Source organism: Odontesthes bonariensis, chromosome 14 (genome assembly GCF_027942865.1).
Source record: "Odontesthes bonariensis isolate fOdoBon6 chromosome 14, fOdoBon6.hap1, whole genome shotgun sequence".
In the NCBI taxonomy this organism is placed as follows: domain Eukaryota; kingdom Metazoa; phylum Chordata; class Actinopteri; order Atheriniformes; family Atherinopsidae; genus Odontesthes; species Odontesthes bonariensis.
In genome coordinates this window covers 24,286,823-24,309,863 of record NC_134519.1, presented here as the reverse complement: position 1 = coordinate 24,309,863, position 23,041 = coordinate 24,286,823, and the positions used below count along the sequence as shown (strand labels likewise).

Below are 23,041 nucleotides of genomic sequence, written 5' to 3'. Positions count from 1 at the left end.
CAGTGTATGGTAGATGGTGTTTGATGAAAGAAAAAGGGAAAGATGGCTTTATGGCAGCTGCGGTGACACTCAGAGTGCGTTGGTTTACAGTAATTACTCAATGGACAGCTAGTTAAAATACTGCATCTTGATATTTTATGGATTTTTTTAGTTTTTTACAAATGGATTCTCACTTGTTCTACATTAACACTGTGAGGATGAGCCCAGCATACAGTGAGAAATACCTTAGGGTCTGCGTCTGTTGTAGGACTCCTGAATCCTGATTCAAGCTGTCTGCGTACAGCAAAGCAGACCCGAGGACATCTTACCCCAAACACACGACCACAGTAAAGCTGTCCGAATAGATGAAACAGTGTAAACATCAGCCAGCGTCATTCTGACACCAAACAACTGCATCTTGGCCAGAAGTTTGTTTCAAATATTTTAGCAAACCTGATGCCTTTTTGATTTACTTTAACGGACAAGGCTGACTGAGCACAACATTTATTCCCATCAGTTAATTCTGCATATTTGTTGAAGGGATAATACTGGGTTGGTCTATTGTTTCCTTTCTTTGTCCAGTATTACCCTGACAAGACCACACCAAAACTTTGCTAATCCTTTTCCAAGTGCTTTCTGACTCCCCTACATCACGCACAGTCTGTTGATATTAAAGCTCAGATTGTTAAAAACAGCTGTAACCTATTTCCTTCTCTGTGACAACTTCTTTTCCTTTGAGGTTGGAAGTCTTCCTCAAAGTCCTTCAGTTCCCTTTACAAACCTTATTTATCTCTCTTTCAACATTTCATATACAATGTCTTTCTATCTTTTGCCATATGTTCGCTCAATTCCAACCAAGAGAAACAAAATAATGTAAGAATTCACCACAAAGTTTGGCATTGGCATAAACCATTCCTTGCTCAACTGTACATATACAACATCTAAATAAAAAATGCCATCCTAATGCTGGGTCAGGCCTCTTTTGGTTTGGCTTGTCCCTGTAAGATTCTTGCAGTGATTCGTCACATTATTTCTTCACATGTCGCAGCTTCATGTTCGCGCTCAATCTCATGCCCTGTTGTTAAACAAAAGGTGTTCCACTGAACTCAGATCCAGTGTCTGGAAGAGCTCAAAGGTCCATTTAACTCACTCTGGTGTTCCTGAAACCAGTTTGACAGGATTTTTGTTTTGCACCCCCATGCTGGAGGGAGCCGTTAGTAGATGGTAAACTCTGGCTGTGAAGGGATCTACATGTCTGTGGCGTTCTAACTATTGCTGACTGGTATCAAAAGGGTCCAAAGTGACGCCACTCTCATCAGCTTGCTACCTGCAGCCTCAAAAGAAATAAATATTCATCCAAATAGACAAGATTTGTGTTCACCATGACTTACTTGCATGAGTCCTAAGTCTAAAATGCTAGTACAGTCGTACAGATGGATGTCTCGGTTATTATCTCCTTACTATTGTATGACGATCCCAGTTTTTACACATACTGATGTTTGATGTTCTGAAGCACCTAATGAGCATCTGCTGGTTTCTATGCAATGCACTGTTGCCGCATGGATGGCTTATTGGATAATTGCATCATCATTATTGGATAAGACCTTTTATGAGACTATTTGATGATTTTATAGGCCTCAATAACAGCCCCTAAATAGTGTTCGATTAAGGAAAACTGCAGTTTTAGTAAGTCACTCGTGTAGTTTATTGTCGCTTTACAGTAACAGTTATCAGTTCTCACAGTTTATTTCAGCTTAGGTTGTAATACACACAGTACCTATAAGACTGCACACATGCATACACACACAGACACACACACGCAGACACACGCACACACACACACACACACACACACACACACACACACACAGAGAGTGGAAAGCAGTGTGTGTAACTCTCCTGCTTTGTAAGACAACATAAATGATGTGATGGGGAAGGATTGCAATCATTGACTGATTCTGTAATAAAGCGGCTCATTGCTTGAAGACCTTTTATTTAGTTTCTCATGTCGTATTTTTATTCAAAGAGGCAGAGGAAGAAGAGTGTCCACAATTAGATGTTTTAGACCATGAGAGAGCAGAGAAGTTGAATTTAGACGAGGAGCTAAGACAGAGACACTTGCACTACAAAATTAATGGAGAAGAATAACTGAACCAATTAAGCGATTTTAACACTTTCATGGATGTATCTGAAGAAAAAACTTCCTTGTAGTCTCCGATTCACTTCATCTGACTCTGCGATTTCTGTCTTTGTGATCTGCTGGATTATTTTAGATTCAAAACCAATTTCAGCCAGGAAATTGGTCTTTAATGGCCCGTCTCGAGTCCTTTGGGGCAATTAGTTCAGTTATGAAGAAGTAATGATGGAGGCTCGGTACAGTGAAATGGATTTCATTTCCCAGAAAGCTTGTGGTCTTTGCTTTCAGCTTGTAGGAGCAGCTGATAGCAGTTCAGAAAAAGTCATCTTGTTGAAAAGTTTTGTATATAGCCTTTATTTTGACGGCATTTGATGGCTGTATTTTCAACAAACAGCAGGGTTTATGTGAAAATCAGTTGATTAAAGATTTAGATTTTCAGTATGATATGCAGACTTTTGCCTTGAACTTGACATCAAGATTTAGTTGAATCAAAGCAACTAGTTTGTGTTGGAGCAGGTCTGGTGTAAAACAATGCTTACAGTCTGGAGTTCGTAATTAACAACCTCAGGTGTATGAACCTAATGTGTACACAGAACTTTGTGCATTTGAACGTGTGTGGCTGTGTGGGAGTGTTTCAGTGTCCCAGTGTGTGTGAGTGCGCGCCTTCTGGTGCATCTGTGGTTCGTGCTTCCTCCTGTTGTCACTGCAGAGACGGGTCGATTGTAAAGCCTCTTATTATCTAGTCAAACACACACCGACACTAATAGTCAGCACAAACCTACAGCACACACACATGCACAGGATCTTACACTGGGAGACGGCAAGAAGAAGATGGAGGAGAGAGAACCAATGCTGAAAAGGAAGATCATACCGACACCGCATATACAAACAGAGACACACAAACACACAAGAAACATGCAGCAAAGGTGGGAGATCAATAGCTTCTTTGTCCACACTTCAGTTTGCAGCTGCTCTACAACCACATCAACTTCTCTTCTCTCTTTCTGTTTCCGCACCTCCCCTCACACCTCTGCTTTCATCTCCCCTGTAAAGAAAGAGAAATGTGGATTTGATTAAAAGAAAAGAAAAAGAGAAACCAGATGTGCCCCACATCCAAGTTCAGAAGCTGAAAGAAAAAAAAAACCTGGACGCTGAAGAGAGGGAGAGCTTTTATTGCTCCTGTTTCTGCATTCTGCGCTTGGACTTTTACAACTTTGCCTCTTTCGTAAGGCCGGAAAGAAGTCAACTGGGACAAACCTAATCAAGTCTCTGAGGCAAAAGCGTTGAAGCTGATGTGTAAAAGTGGGTGATGTTTCCCTCTGCAGTGGCACGTAACATCTCACCATATTAGTGTTAGTGTCACTAATAGGCACAAACGTTTGGAGAACAAAAAGAGTTCATCTCCAAATACATAACTGACAGTGGAGACTTTATTTAACTTTAGCTAAGTTTTCTTCTTTAAGTTTCTTGTGTTGTAGATATACAACATCTGTGTTGCTTCCCACTGGCCTACTACTTACTGTAAAGTCTTTTGGCTTTGTTCACGTTTTATATTGCACTGGGTGTGACAGTGTGAGTAGAACAAAGTGAGAATGTTTTAGCCTAAGATTTAACTTAACTTACTAAATATTGCCCTTACAGCGATTCCACACTAGTTTTGCTCTACCTTGGTTTAAAGGTCTTATCTTGGGTGGATTTGTGCTGGTGGAACCACTTCAGTATCTGCTTTCAACCTGCAACAATAGTCCTCTGTTATTTCTTTCCTTTCTGCTCCCTCGGCCTCTTCCTCTTTCAGCCCCTTGGCAATCTCACCTCCCTGCATCACAGTGCCCCCTTTACCTTCCTCTTTTCAACACTCTTCTCTGTTTTTCCACTTAAGTCTCGTCCGTCTGTATCACAGCGTCATGGACAACAGTGAGCTATGAAATAACTTCTGCACTGCTCAAGGTAACCTGCAGGATGTGCCCAATGTGATAATGAATGTGTTAATAAATTAACTCGGAATAAAGCCATCAGTGAGAAGAACAGACTATTACGCTATTATACTTTTACTGCACTTAAATTCCATTGCACGCCATTGCTGCTCTGTGCTTATGCTTTTTAACTTGTTTGTACATTCGGATTGAATTCCACCTCTTCGATAAAAGCCCGAACTTTAACCTCTCTCATCTCCTCTGACTTCCTTCTGTTCTGCTCCGTCTGCCTGCCGCAGTGCTGCTGAGCTAAATCTGGGATCCTCTTGTTCATTGTTCTGAGACAGGCCAGTCCCAGATTAGTAAGTGAAGTGGGTTAGTTCTTCCAGGGCTTGATTCATTATGCTGTACTTTCACGAGGACACCAGTGCCTCTGAGACAGCATACCTGCTTCCATTAGAAATGTGTCCCTTGTGAATAAATGTGCTGAACTGATTAAAAATACTGAGAAAAGTGTTGCAACAAGTTCTGGTCAGTCTTTTTTCATGTATGCATATATTTTCCCTTTTCCGACGCGCTGTGCAGTATTTTTAAAACAACAAATGATTTCGGTCATTATAACAAACCCATGGAGAATTATCCCCCGTCTTCACAGAGCATCTGTTCTTCCTTTGTCATCATGACTTTGGTTTTTCTGTGAATTAGCAGTTTTGATTTTTGCTGATTTCTGGCATCAATATCAGAAAGAAGTTGACGGAAAACTGAGGTAATCACTGTACCTGCCACAGATTCAAATAATGTGTCAGACACATTTAAAATGTTTACTGTATGGTTTGATATTTTGGTCTCTTTTGTCAAAATTATGTGTATGGAAGTTTTTCTGTGCCATCAGAGTTTGAATACGAATTTCTAATATTGAATTTTTACAGCATTACAATCAGACTTTGAATTTGAAAAACCAACAGTGTAAAAAAAAAATCAATTTCTAAAAACAAAAATCAGTGTAAAAAAATTCAACATCGAAAAATTCAGTGGAAAAAGAACCAGACTCAACGTCCGGATAAACAGGGAGAAGCAATCGATTGCTTCGCGACGATACTTTGCATTGAGGTTGTGCACTCTGCTGTAATTAGGACAGAGCTGAACTCATTGTTACCTTGTATATTTGTATATGTTGCCCCGACAGTTTTTCTGAGATGGCAGAGGAGAGCGAGAGTTACTGGAAGGCAGCGCGAACTGTGCGGTCACTGAGTGGCTGGGTGGGACGGAAGTTGTCCCCCAACATGCCATCATTGCCTTCGAGAAGCTCAGCCCCCTTGACGTGGGACCGCAACCTCCGAAACTCTTCAATCTGCAAAAACAGACATAAACAAACAGATAAGAAAAAAGCAGGTCAGGCCTCCATTTCCCACAGCTCCTCGTGCAGTATTCCCTCTGTCTTTGAAGTATAATGCTGAAGTCGTTGAATTAAAGAGGCTCATTTCATCTATTCATTTATTTTCCTTTTTTTTCTGGTTTAGAATGAAAAACTTCCCACCAAACATTAAAAACATCCACATCCTGATCTTAATGGGAGAGAGAAATCTGTGTCATAAGTCCTTAAAATATTTGCTGATTTTCAGTTACAATTTCTGCCATGTTTAGCCACCTGACAAAAGAAAAAGAAAAATATGTTAGTGAAAGCAGCTTTGTTTGGAATTTGCCCCCCAACTGCACTGTCTGGGTGTGTTAGTTGGCTTTGAGTTGGATCAACTAAAATGCTCACATGCATTTTAAAAGTGCATTTTTCGTCTGGCTAAGGCAATTGGTAATTTGCTTCTAGTTTGCTGTTAAGGTGCTTAGTGATAGTGTGCAAAATCACTGTATTTCAGATTTCTAACAAGAACAACAATTCCTCAGGTCAGCGTGACAGGCGGCCTACATTTACTCATCAAGGTTTTTGTACATAGGATTATCTAAAGGAACTGCGTCTTCTGCTTCTGTTATTCTCACACCCCAATTGTTTAGATCGGGACTATAAACAGAAAACTTTGTGAAATCTGACTTCCTGTTCATACAAAATCGCAGCCACAGCAGATCGTTATCACACATGGGCCATACAGTTGCTGGCTACATTGCTGTATCAACCTGTTCCTGTACTCTGGTGCTCTTGGCTGACGGAGCAGATATGCAGCACACAGTCAACATGCTAAGCCTGTGGGCATAGCAACTATTTTACGATATTAACATGCACACATTCACTGTGTACATAAAACTATTGGTCTTTTGGCAATAAATATTAGCCGGATGTTTGAAGGGTGTATCCCAGGTAAGCAAGACCTGAAACACCCACTTATCAGCGTGGGCTGATGAAGAGCTGATGCTTCTGCAGCTGCTCAGGGTGAAAACAGTTATTGTCGAGGAGTTTTCTGAACAGAGATAAGGCCCAGATTAATAAATTCAGAGTGCCAAACATCTGTACATGAAGAAAAAATATCCATATTTCCACCTTGAAATGATAGAGAGATCATTCTTACAACTGCTGATCAATCCTGAGAATTTTTTATGCTTCTAAATTTTCAGTGATAGGCATCTGCACATGCATGGGTTGCCTGCGAATAAGGACAGCTAAGAGCTAATTCAGCACAGTTTTCGTGACTTCAGCTGGCAAAATAATAAGCAAGAACTAAAAGTCATGTGCCATGGTTAGCAGACAACGCATGTCTCTTTGTCTTCTGTTCTTGTTCGTATCTATTTTATCGTGTATGGTGTTATCATGCATACATCCTTATTGTTTTTCCCTACTAGGCTTTTTTGTCTTCTTTTTTAGAATGTCGTCTTTAAAAGCCTCACCAGGAACATGGTCAGCAAATTAATCATAAGCCCAGTTGCATTTTTCTTAACGAACCTTTGTTTTTATGTACTGTCCCCATTAAATAAATGCCACATGAATAAATAAGCTGCTCCATTTTCTTCCCCTCTTTCTGCTGTTCTTATAATTCACCCACACAATTGACATGGCCTCAGGCAGGAAAGCCACAGGTCATTGTTTGCGCTAGCATTTCAAGGGGTTGGCAGGCCAGAGGGCAGAAAAGATCAAAGACAGAAATAAATGTCAGAAGGTTAGCACCATCATGCTTTACAACAACCTTCATGAGTCAGGCAAACGTTTCTATTGGCTTCGGGCGCAAAGCCCTCGTGTAGCCTACTGTGGTGAAAGCCAGAAAGCTGCGACATCATGCTCCTGTGTGATTAAAAAAGCCACAGAAGGAACTGACATTTTGCTCGTACAGAAAGGATGATTTAAAAGGGATGAAGAAAATAAGACAACATGGACTATCAAGGAGTAGACAGCAAGTTTCTGTTGACATTTAACTGCATGAATATGAATGAGCTAATTGTAAGATGAACCCACTTTAACGCTCATTCAGATATACAGAAGACGTCTGCCGAGAGATAAACGAGTGTCGGTGCAAACACCTGAACTTTGATCCTTTGCACTGAAACAAAGAGTGCGTTAGACCATCAGTGAGACAAAACTGACAAACACAAACACCTTTAATTCAAACTTTAATGGTTTCATTGCATTTAGTGAGCAAGAGTACAGAGTCCTGAAACTGGTGCATTTGAATGGAAATCAGCTATACGTGAGGTAATTAGTTAGACCTGTGATTTTACAGCTATAAGCAGTGAGTTTATCGCAGAAGAAATTGACCATTTTTATGACTTAACTTTAGATTATTTGTTGTGAGTGGCTGCAGGTAAATGGATCCAAAGTTCTTGTTCACAAACAACTGATCTAACATGGATGACGGAAGCTAAGAGGCTTCAGGTTCCACCTTATCTGTTTGTGTTACCTGTAGCTGGGAGATGGTCAGCGGGTAGCGATAGAGAATCCAGGTGACATTTTCACTACAAGGCGGTGTGGTCAGAGATCCTTCATACACCCAGTAGTCTCTCAGTAGTGGGTCTGATGGCAGATTTAAAAATTTAAAAATTTGAAAATTTAAAATTCAGTGTAAAATTAATTGTCTCAGTTAAAAAACTTAAAAACACCATTTAATCTTGGATTGTCCTGCAATAAAATCACAATAAACTCATCATTCAAAGCATTCCATCCTTCTGATTTTAGGAGAACAATCTTACGTATACACTCGAACAGAATGTTATATTAAAAGAATAGTTTGTAGAGTAGGATGGGCTCCTCTACTCAAGAATGATCAGAGAGCTGCAGATTGTCCAAAATTGGCTAAAGATGCATAAAAAACATCCAGTGGCTCCAGTAAAAATGAAAGGTTGGAAAGGAGGAAGTAAGGCGAGTCTGTTAAAAAAAAAAAAACACTTTGACTTAGGAGGAAAATGGCGGTCATGGATGGTTTGATAAAACAATGGAGTTTAAAGAGAACATAAAGTGCTCCTTTAATGCAAGTTCATGTAAGTCTCAGATATCCCCAGAATATGTCTCTTATGTTTAGGAAGATCGATAATGTCAGACCATGAGGGGAACACAGCACACCAAAGCTGTGTTGAAATTTCCCACTCATTCAATGTAGGCTTTAGTCCATTATATATAGAGAGAGACATACATATTCAAATATTATGTATTGCTACTTGGAGCAGGAGCCCTCAGAGGATGCTAACGTCAGCTACTGATAGCTATCGCTAACATTTCCAGCTAGTTATTGTGGTTTTCTTTGAATGCCTTTTGAGCACATAATGCTCCTCAGACTTCTAAAGTGGGAGGAGTTTAGTCTCTTTTTTTCTACCTGGGGTGCAGAATTTGAGAAATTATTTTTGAAAAATCTACAGAACTCTTATCTGAACCTTTAGTTGTTCGGTTAAGACAACATGTCATGGAAACAATATAATGTAGTTTGCTATTGAAACCCCCGTGGCTCTAAAAGCAGTGAATCTTAGTGTGTCCTCTGTATGGTGGGTGAAAGAATGAACAAGTGGACAATCTCTTAACACAGCTCGAGTTTAACAGCTGAAACAGATGTGGATGAGACACTATTTTGTTTCTAACTTTCTCTCAGAGACTATTTTGCATGTAGATATGGCAAACTACAGGAAATGTGTTGTTTTAACAGTAGGCTGACCATTCAAAGCTTTGGACAGAACTTTTGTTGTGACCAAAATTTTTGACTGTTTTTGTACATGTAAGGTGGTTTTGTAAGACAAGATCAAAATAGGATATTAGAGCAGAGCCATGGATTGAAAAATGGCTTTTGAGTGTCAAAAGGTTACCTTGTAATCTTGGTGGACTATGTTATAACCACTATTTCTTACTTGTTTGTGTCACAACAGAAACATAACAACTTTGCTGAGAATTCAGTCACTCTAGGAGGAGTGAGCACAGAGAGTAGAAGAAAGGCAAAAAGATGGGAACTGTCGCCACATTAGCTTCAAACATGTCAATGCTAAACATGTAGGGATTTTTACGTGTTCGTCTGGACATTGCCTTTTGAAATGAGAAAAATCAACTGGGTCTTTAACTCCTCATATATTGGGAGTGCATGGTGATTCCTGTGTTTTAGGCTTTATTATCAGAAGGCATTATGAAATCAAATCATTTTCATCTTACCAGGTAAAAGGGTGTTGGGATTGAAACAAGGGATTATCTTGCTCTTCCCCTGATGGTAAAACAGCAGCAATGAAATGAGTTACTCCTTGCGTGTATCAACTTTAACAAAGTGATTCTGAATTTGATGATCGTTTAATCTCTTCTGATGGTCCTGGTTGTGTCTCACCTTGTACTGCAGGTCCTGTAGAACTTCAGTGATGGCCTTCAAACCCAGATGCTCTTTACCAATCTGATGAAAACACAAGCATTTTGGGGTTTCAGTCGTAGCTTATCGGTGTTGCCGGTGACTGTTTTTACAATGTCAGCTATGTTTAGTGTGTATTTTATCTTATCGTACAGGAAGAAAACAGGAAGTAGACACAACAGACACTGCTGAAAACAGGATGTGTGAAGTTGACTGTAAGATTGAAACTCAGGGGGTCAGGAATGTTTGGGGTTGCAAGAGGAATGAAAATAAAAGCCACAGTTGTTTCATTGGGTGTGTTTTCCTCAGCTGGCATGACTCAGGTCATCTTGGAGCCAAGTTCCTTCTCTGAGGTTTTACTCAGATGACATTAATCAAAGTGTCTTTAAAAGCTTCCTTCACAGGAAAGCTGAGGATAATTTTCTATGGAAGTAATGACGTACTGTAGAAAAAAAGGGGGAAACAACAGAACTGTGATCGATTCTGTCTTCATGAGGATTATAGTGTTTATTTCAAATTTTGGATAATTGTTTGACTTTAAAGTCTGTAGCTTTAAATTATGATGTGTTTATCACTCAATGGGACAGAAAAACCATTCATAGCCAGGTTGCTGATTGAAACGGCTTCAGTTTAGGGGTACCCAAGTAAGTTGTTTATTACAGCAATATTTCTTAAGTGTTTTCAGCACTATATTCAAAGTGTCAGAGACGATGTCCTTAATTGTCCCAGATGTCTTCTGATCTTGCTACTTTTTTTTCGTATAGCAGCGTCAAAAAATAGAAAATTAACAGAAAATAGAAACTTATGAGGAAAGATCATTCCCTTATCTGGTCAGTGGGCCATGCTGACTCTTCTTGTGGATGTTTACCTGCACAAAAAGAGCTATGATGAGGATTCCATTCTTCTTCCCCAGAGCGTCCTCTAACGTGTTGAATAGAGTACTGTTCCAGTGAATTAGATGGAGCTGCGGACAAAGAGACAACAGAGCACAACCTGTAATTGAGAGGGCCACTGTTGTAAAGAGGTGATGGAAGCATAAATCTGCAGAAAACATAAGAATACAATATTTAAGTGATCTCAGAGCTCTTAGCATTATATATATAAAACAAATTTCTGGAAAAAAGACATTAAACTAGAGATATGATGAGCTGATGAGTGATATAAGACACAAACATTATTCAAACTGGAAGTAATGTTTTTTTTTTATCAATTCATTTTCCCCTTTTTTTCTTTTCTTTTCTTTTCTGTCTTTTCTTCTTTTTGCATATTTGGTGCTCTATTAGTTATATGGAGCAGCAGTGCGGTTTTATGTGGGTTTCTGTCAAAACAAACAACGGTATGTTTGTCCGTGGTAATAAAGATCGGGTCACTAAGTGCTCCATGGCCCGCAGGAACATATCAGACTGTGGTTCCACAGAATTCAAAAAGAAAAGATATGACATATCACCAGTCATCCACAGACAACTCCAAAAAGTCCTCCAGAGTGAACGTCAGAATGCGGCATGAGAATTCCTCCCACACCTGCCACAAATGTTCGTCATAGAAATCATCATCATCATTTGACTCTTGTGGTCTACCACAGTAAAAGTCCACTCTGTGGACTGGCCCAGAGCTAATCCCAACTCCTGACCAATGTCAGTTTGCTCGGCTCCGGTCACACACCACCCTTTACAGGATAAGCTAATAGATGGATACAGGAAACCAATGTTGACTCTTGGGGGAGAGTCTGATGTGAACTGTTTGACACATACCAAACCTGATGGATTCTGGAGTGCGGCAACCACAGCACTTTTAATTTGTGTGAGGACGGTTGTCATTTACATTCTTTCAAAACCGGAATTATTTCATAGTTTAATACCACACGCTGAAAAATACTGGTAACGGCAGCAAAACAATCTGATCAGTGAACCCTTACTGGAAAAAAAAACAAGATGTGAAATATCATCATATCCAGTGTCCTGCTGTATCAATCGTAGGATTTCGATGTTGACCTTTAAGTCCAACTAAATACCAGATGTTAGTGTGAGGACATTCAATCTGAGAGAGTACTTCATGCATCCAAACTTTGGCATTTATAGTTCACAGTTTTGGGAGATACTGTTATTCATTCACCCTCAAAAACATCACACAAGATTTTGCCACGGCTGGTTCAGCAGAGCCATTCTTTTTGTTTACCCGGTAAAAATAAATGTACTTTTTTATTTCATATATAAATATATTCTATTTTGTAGCACTTATACTGTACTTCCCTCTATGTCTGCACTCTATTTCTACACTGTCACCCCTGTCAACCCCTGACAGAGCCTGACTTTGTTTTTCCTTCTATGTAGCTTATTGTTAGCTTTGATATTAGCTGTAATGTTATATCCTCATTTATAAGTCGCTTTCGATAAAGGCGTCTGCCAAAACCATGAATATAAACATTTTGATCTACTTTATTTGTGTGCTTGTTTGTAATGTTTTTTTCTTACCTACTTTCGGACTATGGACCTGCCATGCTATAATCCAATATGTTAAACGTCATGTATTCACCAACTTGGGCTGTCCAAATTAGATAGATAAACGAATAAAGAAACCTTGAATGATGGATGGATTTGCATAGCAAGTTTCAAACTACTGTAGTTGGGCCTAAAGAGTTAATGCCCAGACACACACACACACACACACCACCACCAACTCCAAAGCAACAGAGACCGCATAAGAGTTCAAAACAGGAAAGGCCTGCTCTGGTGCCAGTGTTTGGTTTGTCTTTGAAGGTTTATTGTAGTAACACAGCAGTGCAGCATGGCAGAGGTGTGATAAGAGAGAGTTGTGAAGTCTTTGGTAATAAACTGCTCATTCTAAGGTAATGTTAACACAATAATTCTCATTCCAATGCATTTCTAAACTAACGAAAAACATAGCAATGGATATAATTTTTGCATTTCTGACAATAAATCACACTGCATGTTTCATACCGGAACAAACAGATGCTTCTATGCCAGAATCAACATTAACTGTGATATTATATACTGTATATTATATACTGTATACTATGTATTATATACTGTGATATTATATATATATGTAGTACTTTATGTTTTAGAATGGAGATTCATGAGTGGCAGCCTGCTGCAGTAGCTCTGGACACACTTGCCTGACATCGTGAAATTTTCTAACAAGCTTTTTTTCTTTTTTAAAAACATTTTTCTGTGCTGGCAAATTTTCACATCTGTTATGATGCATAACCATGGAATGAGGGAAATAGTTTGAATGCTAGAGCACTTGATAGAGCTTTCCAAAGCCCAAATACACCTCTCTCTCTCTACTACGCTACACTCTGTCAGCTGTTTCTTATTCTGCTTTATTTAGCTACTTATCTAGAACAATAACATGTCTTTAATAGTATTTCATACTGCAGCAATATAGTTTCCCTTTGGGGAATCGTAAGGTAGTATTGAAATAAAAAAATCGAGCCACAATAATCGTACAGTTAATATCTGCTATGGTGACAACCTTTACTGGAATATGAACATTTGCAAAATTCTTTATTTTTGTGCAAAATGTCAACTTCCCTCATATCGATAGAAGAACCCGTCATAAAGATTTCCCATACACACCCTTTTCAGCCTGTAGTGTAACATATCAGAAGTGTTACTTGCTGGAGGGGAATAACAAGTTTTGTGTTCAAGGACTCAAAAAGCTACAATTTTATCAAAAGAAGGACAAGCGCCAGAAGTCTAAACATGGAAATGCTGTGTTTGCTTAGGAGAAGGGTGCATCCCTGGTCACGGCCTTTTCTTCTCTCTCTGTAAGTGCTTGTGCTTTCACCACAGTATGTACCTCCATAGGGAAAGCCTTGAAGTTGACAGTGTGTTCTGATCCTCTCTGGTTCTCTTTGCCCCAGTGGAATCGAACCTCGTGTAGCTCATACTCGTGATCACTAGGCAGAGGACCCCCAGTAACCACTGGCAACAACAAAGTAAAAGCCAGTAAATTGTTTGCAAACATAAACAGGAAGCAGAAGACAGGTTAAACAGATCAGACTAAAGGTGAGTGTGGGGAAAAAGGGGTTATTTGCAGTGAGATAGATAGATAGATAGATAGATAGATAGATAGATAGATAGATAGATAGATAGATAGATAGATAGATAGATCTCAGTACGTCTAAAGTTAACCAAGCGTGTGTGCTGACATGATGTTTCTCCTGGGAGTTACCTGACTTGGACTTGAGAATGATGTGCGTGGTGTGTCCATCGTTGATGACTTCACAGTCTCGACACACCACGTAGTTTGGGGATAAACCGACATCCAGGAGCGAGGGATCGTACTGAGCCTCCCTAGAGTTTAAATTAATGGGAGACTGGTATTCGCCGTTGGCTGCTGGGAAATGGAGTCCCCATTCTACACCTATGAGCGAAAACAGACACACAACACACCTTCAGCACAATGTGTGTATCATTAAATATAGGTCAGTTTCTAGGAGTACAACAAAAATAAAAATGAAATAATCTTTGTTCACAGCACACATTTTAATTAGCCTGAGTTGGAAAGGTGCAGGTGTTCCTAATGACAGCAAGCTGCTCCAGCAAAGACTAATAGATTGCTAATAGATTAACCAACAACGGATGCAACCTTGCATCCAGAACCTCAAAACTGCAGCTCAACAGAAGAAAGCTGTAGCTTCAGTAAACGTACGTACTGAGCTAATCCCACCTGGGATTTTCCAACACTGACATGCCAAAATGTTTTCTGTGAACAAGATTTATTTCAAGCGTCTTGCAAGTCATGCAAGCAATTCAGCATGCACAACACCAGGTCGGTTAAGGTCATCACCCACTTGGACTTGAGGGGACTTTGAAACATGCCAATGCTTAAAAGTAGTGGGAGCCAAATATGTAAATGAAACAAAAAGGAAAAATGCAGATGCATTACCACAAGCTCGAGCACACCCTTGGAGAAAAGTCAGCAGCCCGTGTGCATGCAACACGTTCTCTTCACAGATTGTAAAATAGCTACAGAGGTCCACTGCACTAAACGTAGTTTCACAACAAAGGCTCAAAAATTTGTACAGTTAGTATATTTCCATTATTCTGTTTCCTATATAGATGCAGCTTAACTTTTGATTAATCAGTCCATTTTTAACATCTTCATAAGTGTTTCTGTGTGAAAACCACTTTTCTTCTTTCACTCGTGTTGAATTGGCCACCAGTTCTCATAAGGAGGTACGAGGATGGCATAAAACACTAATCAGAAAGTTTGCTGATCATGGGTCATGATTCCTTACGTGGAATGTGAACACTGCTCATGAAAGGATTGTGACACAACTACATGTTGGACATGTGGACAAACGTGTTTAATGCATCTGGTAAGACTGGGTTGGTCCATCAAGTTCCCACATTAAGTAAAGTGATTGACAGAATTAGCTGTTTATTGAATATAAGTGTTATCTTCCATATCTAAAAGGAAGTTACTCAGCTCGTGCTGTAAACCAGCCAGCCTGTGGAGGTCAACATATGGAAGCTTTACTATAAACAAGGGGGGTGGTGTCATGACAACAGAACGTGAAGTTATCTGTCCCAGGCGAGTCAAAACAATACAAACGTTGAACTGCAGTGGACTGTTAATTCAATTCAATTCAATTCAATTCAATTCAAAAATACTTTATTTATCCCAGAGGGAAATTAAATGTTGATGTAGCTCAATTAAATCAAAGAGTTATTATAGATGCTGATGGCTGTGGGCAGGAAAGATTTCCTGTAGCGGTCCGTTTTGCATCCAAACTGAAGAAGCCTTTGACTGAAGAGACTCTGTTTTCTGATAACAGTCTCATGGAGAGGATGTTCAGGGTTGTCCATAATTCTCTTGATTTTATGCAAAATCCTTCTTTGCATTATTGTCTCCAGAGGTTCCACAGTCGTCCCCAGAACAGAACCAGCCTTCTTTATCAGGTTGTTGAGTCTTTTTAGGTCCCTGGTTCTGATGCTGCTGCCCCAACAGATGACGCAAGAGGAAATGACGCTCTCAACAACAGACTTGTAGAAGATCTGCAACATCTTGTTGCAAACCTTGAAGGACCTTAGCTTCCTCAAGAAGTACAGTCTGCTCTGTCCTTTCTTGTAGATTGCTTCACTGTTGTGTCTCCAGTCCAGTCTGTTGTCCACATGAACACCAAGGTATTTATATTCCTCAACCACCTCCACTTCTTCTCCCATGATGGAAACAGGGTTTGATCTGACCCTGTTTCTCCTGAAATCTACAATCATCTCCTTTGTTTTGTTAACATTCAAGATGAGATGATTGTTCCCACACCATGCCACAAAGCGGTCCACCAGCTCTCTGTACTCAGCTTCCTGTCCATCTCTGATACACCCGACAACTGCAGAGTCATCTGAATATTTCTGTAGATGACAGGAGTCTGACTTGTACTGGAAGTCTGAAGTGTACAGAGTGAAAAGGAATGGTGAGAGTACAGTCCCCTGTGGTGCTCCTGTGCTGCTGATCACCTGGTTAGACACACAATTCTTCAGTCTGACAAACTGTGGTCTGTTTGTCAGGTAGTCATTAATCCAGGTGATTGTTGAGGCCTCCACCTGAGTCTTCTGGAGTTTCAGACTAAGCAGATCAGGCTGGATTGTGTTAAATGCACTGGAGAAATCAAAGAACATGATCCTCACAGTGCTGCCTGCTTTATCCAGATGACAGTGGGTTTGTTGAAGCAGGTGTATGATAGCGTCTTCAACTCCAACTCCATGGCGATAAGCAAACTGCAGGGGGTCCTGATATGTGCTGGTTTGCTTACACAGGTGGGTCAACAGGAGTCTCTCCAGGACCTTCATGATGTGGGATGTCAGTGCAACAGGTCTGTAGTCATTGATGTCTGAAGGGTGAGTTTTCTTTGGTACCGGAACCAGACAGGATGTCTTCCACAACAGTGGTACCTTCTCTTGGGTCAAGCTAAGGTTGAAAAGGTGTTGCAGAATCCCACAGAGCTGCTCTGCACAGGCCTTCAGGACTCGGGGGCCGACACCATCTGGACCTGCAGCCTTGTTCCGGTTCAGTCTTTCCAACTGCCTCTTCACCTGACTTCTAGAAACAGAAAAGTGGGAGGGGGAGGCAAAGGGGACAGCAGCATCTCCTGATTGGGTTGATGACAAACTAGTGGAAGCAGAAGAATCCATGACTGAGGTGGAGATGGAGATGTTACAGGAAAGCTGTGGGTCAGAGGAGGGTGGGATGTCTCTTTGGCTGGGAACAGGAGGGGAGGATGGTGAGCTTGTTCCTGAACTGAACCTGTTGAATGCCACAACATACGTTTCAGTAGTCTCTGACACACGTCTAGCAGTGAGCACAGCAAAGGATGACACTCCTTGATGGAAAACAATAAAGCAACAAAACAAATTGACACAACGACAGGTGTCAGCTGTAGCTCAGCAGGAAGAGCAGTCGCCTACTGATCGGAAGGTTTGTGGTTTGACTCCCAGCTTCACCGGGCCACACGTCAAAGTGTCCTTGAGCAACACACTGAGCCCCACGTTGCCTACCATCGGTGTATAAATGTGTGTGAATGCATAGAGGAAACCCCATAGTACTTAGGACTAAGACGTGCTGTATGAGCGTGTGAGTGAATGGGCGTTAAAGCGCTTTGTGTGATCAACAAGACTAGAAAAGTGCTATACAGTTACAGTCCATTTAACAAATTAGTCTGCAACTCACACAACAAAAAGAAAAAATAGCAAGCTGGAGGTTACAGATTTATGTATTCTACTTTTATTTCTGCATATCTTGATTAAGTTTAACACTAACAGACCAAATTGAACCAAAAAAAGGAAAAGAAAACCTTTTTGTTTTGGCTCAAATGCTTGAGGACTCAAATGTTGGCAGACCAGCAGACTGAAATGACTACTTGTTACCTGAACAGAAACTCAAGCAAACAACAAAACAACAAAAGGATCAGGAACAAAACAAAAGAAGTCCAGGAAATAATCCAAAAAACATACTGGAATCAAAAGGTGGGATGAATAAAAACCAAACACACAACACAGTGAAAGACAAAGAGAGAAACTCGGACAATCTCACAAAGACTGGGGAAAGACATCTACATACACTGTGGCGCTTAAAAGTATGTTAACTGTGTAGAACATTCATCATTGTATTTTTACATTAGTAGAAAGAAACAAAATGCCGATTTAAGTGCCCAATTAAGCAAAAAAATGTTATAATTGGTAATTTGTTTGAGCAGATTGTGGTTGCAGAAAGATGTCCAGATGTTCTTATCTGGGACAAGTATTTGAGAAAATAACTGCAAACACTTTTGAGTTGCAGTAGATAGAAATATTGTTATCTCATTGACCAAAGCAGCAGGTGGAAACCATCTCAGTGGGAGAGAGTGATACTGTTGCTTTTTACTCAAGGTTTTTTTTATTTTTTTGCACTGGCACAGAGTGAAAATCAGGAAAAGAAAGTGATATTACATGATGCAAGAGATCTATATTCACAGTTCAGTTTTTTTTGGTGACCACAACAGTAGCCTACAGTGAGAACAGTGTGAGACGTGTTGAAACCACTTTGTTTTTAAAAAAAGGAAACAACGACACCGAATTCAGGAAAGCAACTAATATGTCCCTCCAATTGAAATAAGCCAGCTCCTCACAGCTTGCCTTTTTTACGGCAGAGACGAAAGCTCCATGCCAGCCTCCTCTTCTTTCTGTAGAAAAGAGGAGCCGTCACATTCCCTCTTTCCTCAGCAACTAAAACCTTGACAACAGTTTTCTGAAGGCAGTGAGTGTTTCACTGTGGCTTCAGCATTGAAAAGAGAGCAAAACTCTGTGTGTACAAGTTTTTAGGGGCTGAAAAAGTGAATTTTGGTTGTTTCGTTCCTTGTGTCTTTAGCTTGTGACCATATATCAGGAGACCCAAAGTTAATGTTGAAGTCTTCTTTTGATGTTTTTGTTGAATTTATAGAGAACTTTAGTTGCAAAGTCTGACTCTATCACAAGAAGTAACTACTTCACTAACTTTTGAATTGTTAGGTGATATTTTTGGGACATCTATTGTTCTCGTACTTGTAACTTGAGTTGAACAAGATGCTTCTCTTATCTGTCTGCTAAAAATGAAGCTGTGGTTAGTAGCTTGTTACATTTACAATGTGACATTTTCATACATCGTTCTCCTTGTTTAATTTTTTAAAAAAGGGGGAACAAAATGAACACCTCAGATTCAAGGCATCTCACTGTATCCTCCAGTATCAAATTTGTATGCAAAGCTGTGCTGACCACGCTTCTGCCAGCTTCATATTCATACAGATAGGAGAACTGCATCACATATTTTATTCAATTCTACAAAAGCAAATGAGTGAGCAACATTCACTCTTTTAAAATTAAACTATTTTCATTATTTGACCTATTTTCTGTGTTACACTGCAGATTCCAAATAAGTGAAATATAGTAGTTCTACTGGGTTTAATGTCCTTCATTGGGTACCTAACTGAGGTACAAATTAAATTTGGGGAGCTTCTAGTTAGTTAGCATTCAAAAACTATGCTTGCAAGAAACGACACACAAATGTATGAACAGACTCGGGCATAGAAGGGTATTTTGGGTATTTTGGTGTGTTTTTTTAAAAACATAGAGTTAAGTACAGGTTCTCACAGGACACCGGCGGTATTTGCTTGCCATACGACAGTATCTTATTTATGCACACAAAGCATACCACATCATTCAGTATACTTACAGTAAGAATCACAGTATTAGTATCACTTTACATCCTCCGATGCTCAGTAAAAGCAGCATAATAGAAAGAAGACAAAGAAATAGCCCAAGAACACATCACTTAATGACATCTATAACTTTGTTTAAGTCTCAAAAATATATAAAACCAGCATGTGGGAAGTATGTAAACAAAATAAAGTACCCAGAATTTCTTTCTTACCACAGAAAAGTTTGGCTGGAGCTACAATAAGCCTTGCCACACTTTCTGTAACGGTTAACATTTGTTGGCCTATATTGTTCATCTAAAGATGTCATGACTGGCTTGACATTGAGTTAAAGGGGCTTCACCAAGTTTTACCCAGAAAGATTTGCTGACTGATCACGAGGAGAACTACCAAGTCTTCGAACAGACTATCACTATCAATGTAACTATCATATTTGGGTTAGACTGCCAACTATTTGGGTCTGTGATGCAAGTTATAGCTTAGCAACCACAACATACAGGGATTTACATAACCACTGTATATACGATATCTGCAGAGGATTATTGATACATTAGCTATGTAAAACGTCTGAGGTAAACTATAGAAACTTAAGTTCTCACTTGGGAGCCTAATATTCTTTAGAGAGGAGTCAGATTTATACCACAGGCCTTTTCTTGCCAACCAATGCATAAGTGCAACACACGAGATAGGGAGAGAACAGACAGAAATATACTTCCTTTTTGACCTTGTGCATAATACCTGTTATCAGAGCGTTCTACTAAGGGCCACATTAGCAAACTTTAAGCGTACAGGACTTCCAGATTTTCAGGATGTAAATGATGAACATAAAGACAACAAAGGAGGCTGATATTTGGAAAATGTTAAGACTACAGCAAAAATGTTTTACAGCCGCTGTGTTGTAGATTGTATTTAAGATAAATCAGGGACGTCAGATAACCAGCTACATTTGTCCCTGCCTCTACTGGTCCCTTTCATATTGCACCTTTTCTACTGGCGTTGTTCATTTCTGAGGATGGGCACAACTGATGCTCCAAAGCTCCAAAAGACGCATCCAGCATAAACCTACAAATCCATAATTAAGAGCCTGTTTATTTTCAGCACAAAAGCAACAAAACCACCTGTGCACTTAGATCTAAACATCTTGTCTTGACAAGACATGTTTTTTTAGCGTACCAACCCAAACATAAGCCTTAAAGTATGTGTGCAAAACACACATGGTCAACAAAGCCCTGTTTGAAAAGTTTTCAAACCCCAGTAAAACCCATTCCAACCCTCAGCTTGTTTCGTCACACGCTGTCCCCTCCAGCATCTTCTCACACACATATGGAGCCCAGCCTACCTTCCTCATAGCCCCAGTCCAGCTCATCTTTCCCTGGGATATAATCGGACTCCTCGTTCACATTGTCAGCCATGGTTCTTGGCAGCCTTCACACTTTGGGTGGAAACCAGCCTGTCCTCCCAGTTTACTCCCTGTCACTTTCTGCACTCTTAGACACAAAATGAAGTCTCTGCAGTCTGCTGAATGGACCCCAACTTGCTTTCTCTTTCTTCTTTTTGTCCTTTTCTTTTATGTAGTTTCTATTTTCCGTCTTCTTTTTTACTTGTGTCTTATTCCTCTCTTGCTGTGCTCTGTTGCACTGCTGTTGTGCTCTTAAAGCCACCAACTGATGTGAGCAGAGTGCCTTTGCCTCTGCGTTTCTCTTTACTCTCTGTTGCTCCTCCTCTTTCTTTCTCTCTCTCTCTCTCGCCTTGCTCTGTTGTTATCCATCTCTCTTCTCTTTCTTCTTTCTTTGTGTCTCTCTTTTTCTTTTCTGCAGACTGCAGGTGGGCCTGCTTACCTTGGCTTCCCTCCAAACAATGACAGATTGGTTTCTTTTTTATCCACCCCACCCTCTATGCACCCTCTGTTCAGAAGTGAGAGTGAAATGTAAGGTGTATCAGCTTTGATTTTCTTTTTTTTCTAACAGTAATGTTAGCTTGGCTTGTGTGTTATGCTCTTTTAACCCTTCTGCTGTTTTTGGTGTCTCAGTGGTGTTGTGTAGTTGTGTGTGTGTGTGTGCGTGTGTGTGTGTGTGTGTGTGTGTGTGTGTGTGTGTGTGTGTGTGTGTGTGTGTGTGTGTGTGTGTGACCCACAGACCCACTCCTGGGTGAAGGAAAAGGCAGAAGTTGAGAAAATAGGCCAAAAGCAGCAGGACGGCTAGAATGAAAGGCCTCACTGTTCTCCAACCTTGATGACTTCAAGAGGGATAGAGAAAAATAAAAGTTCCTCTCAAAGTCCCATAATCACTTTTCACTTTCACATCTACTTTTGGAAAAAGCTCAGTGGTCAAAAGTGAGTTTCAGTTGGCTCTGTATATGAACACCCTGTTGTTGGATCATCACTGGGTTGAATCCGAAATGTGGTGAAACAGTCCTGCAATTCAAAAAGGGCTTTGTAGAGAAGAATGTGTAAAAACCTAAAACTGAGAAATAGTTAATTGTCCCTCTTGCTCTTCTTTAGCTAATTTATTTCTAAGTCCTTATCCTCCAGGCTGCTGATGTTAATTGCCCTACATTCTTTTTCTGGAAACTGTCCTTGGAGCCATCTAAAAGAAGGCAAGCTCCCTTGATTCCATGCATTGGATCCAAAAGCAGAACATGCAACCTCTTTGCCTGTGATCCACATCTGTACCACGACCAGACAAACCTTCTATTGGTCCAGAGCAAAAATCAGTCATCGGTCCCCATCTGACCCTTTATGGCTGTCTTTCCTCAGTATCTTGAATAGATTGTATATAAAAGATAGGCAGAGCAACTGTGGAATCACCCTTGTTTTATTCCACCTTTTTGAAGCCAAGAGTTTGGTGTAACTTACTTCATTGTCAATTTCACTCAAAACTGGAGCATAATTTGCAAACTTAACATCAATCCGAAATTAAGAAAACTTAAAACTTGCAATTGAGAGCATGAACATTACGAGCAAGTTTACTGAGGCAACAAATCAAGGCAAGATGATTTTTTTTTTTTTTTTTGGACACTGAATTATAATCAGATCAGGACGGAGTTTTCCCCTGCTGGCCACTAGATAGAAGACAAGTTTAGACCCAGAGGCGACTTTCATATTTTCCAAACAGTATGTTGCATTTTAAACAGGCAGACTTAAGCTGGCATCTCAACATTTCTGTTAACAGTTTGATAATTCAAGTTGGTTTTTAAACCCTCATCACTCACTTCAAAGCATGTAGAAGAATGTACTGTGGATCCTACAAAAGCAAAAAATGCGAACATGGACACAGTTTTTCGTGCGTTTGTTCTGAACTAAAAACACGGCAGTGCAAAATGAATAAAGGTCGGACGAGCCATGCTGTGTGTAGATATAAATGTCTCTTCCTAAAGTAACAAGAACACAAATGTTCTTATTTTCATGTGATTCTACACTCGTGAAAACCCTTTTGTTGAAAATCACCTGAAGTAATCATTAGTTGGAGCTTGAAGATAGTTCTCAGTCAGGATGGAGGCACCTTCAAAGCTGGAATTCAACTTCAGAGGTACAAAGGTCTGTCGGATGAGCTGTTTATCTCATCGTGTAGAC

At 40.0% G+C, this 23,041-nt stretch overlaps 1 protein-coding gene across 2 annotated transcripts; it reads right to left on the bottom strand.

Moving 5' to 3' along the window:
• Window positions 1-1,677: 1,677 nt before the first annotated feature.
• On the bottom strand, window positions 1,678-21,158 carry ca8 (carbonic anhydrase VIII). Of its 2 annotated transcripts, none has more exons than XM_075482333.1 (9): window positions 20,810-21,158; window positions 13,974-14,165; window positions 13,599-13,723; window positions 10,645-10,740; window positions 9,759-9,821; window positions 9,593-9,641; window positions 7,866-7,978; window positions 5,186-5,380; window positions 1,678-3,161 (listed from the first exon to the last, which is right to left on the bottom strand). In XM_075482333.1, the coding sequence occupies exons 1-8, from the start codon at window positions 20,880-20,882 to the stop codon at window positions 5,246-5,248; spliced, it is 846 nt and encodes a 281-aa protein (XP_075338448.1). In that variant the 5' UTR covers window positions 20,883-21,158; the 3' UTR covers window positions 1,678-3,161; window positions 5,186-5,245. The 2 variants fall into 2 exon arrangements, with proteins under 2 accessions (XP_075338448.1, XP_075338449.1); XM_075482334.1 differs by having other exon boundaries at window positions 13,974-14,159.
• Window positions 21,159-23,041: the final 1,883 nt, after the last annotated feature.

Bases quoted from the DNA above. Each gene is read 5' to 3' on its own strand.
- ca8 (XM_075482333.1), bottom strand. From the start codon at position 20,882: ATGGCTGACAATGTGAACGAGGAGTCCGATTATATCCCAGGGAAAGAT. The intron at 13,724-13,973 runs GTAACTCCCAGG...TGTTGTTGCCAG, and splicing joins CATTCTCAAGTCCAAGTCAG to TGGTTACTGGGGGTCCTCTG. The intron at 10,741-13,598 runs GTACATACTGTG...CTTTGTCCGCAG, and splicing joins TCAAGGCTTTCCCTATGGAG to CTCCATCTAATTCACTGGAA.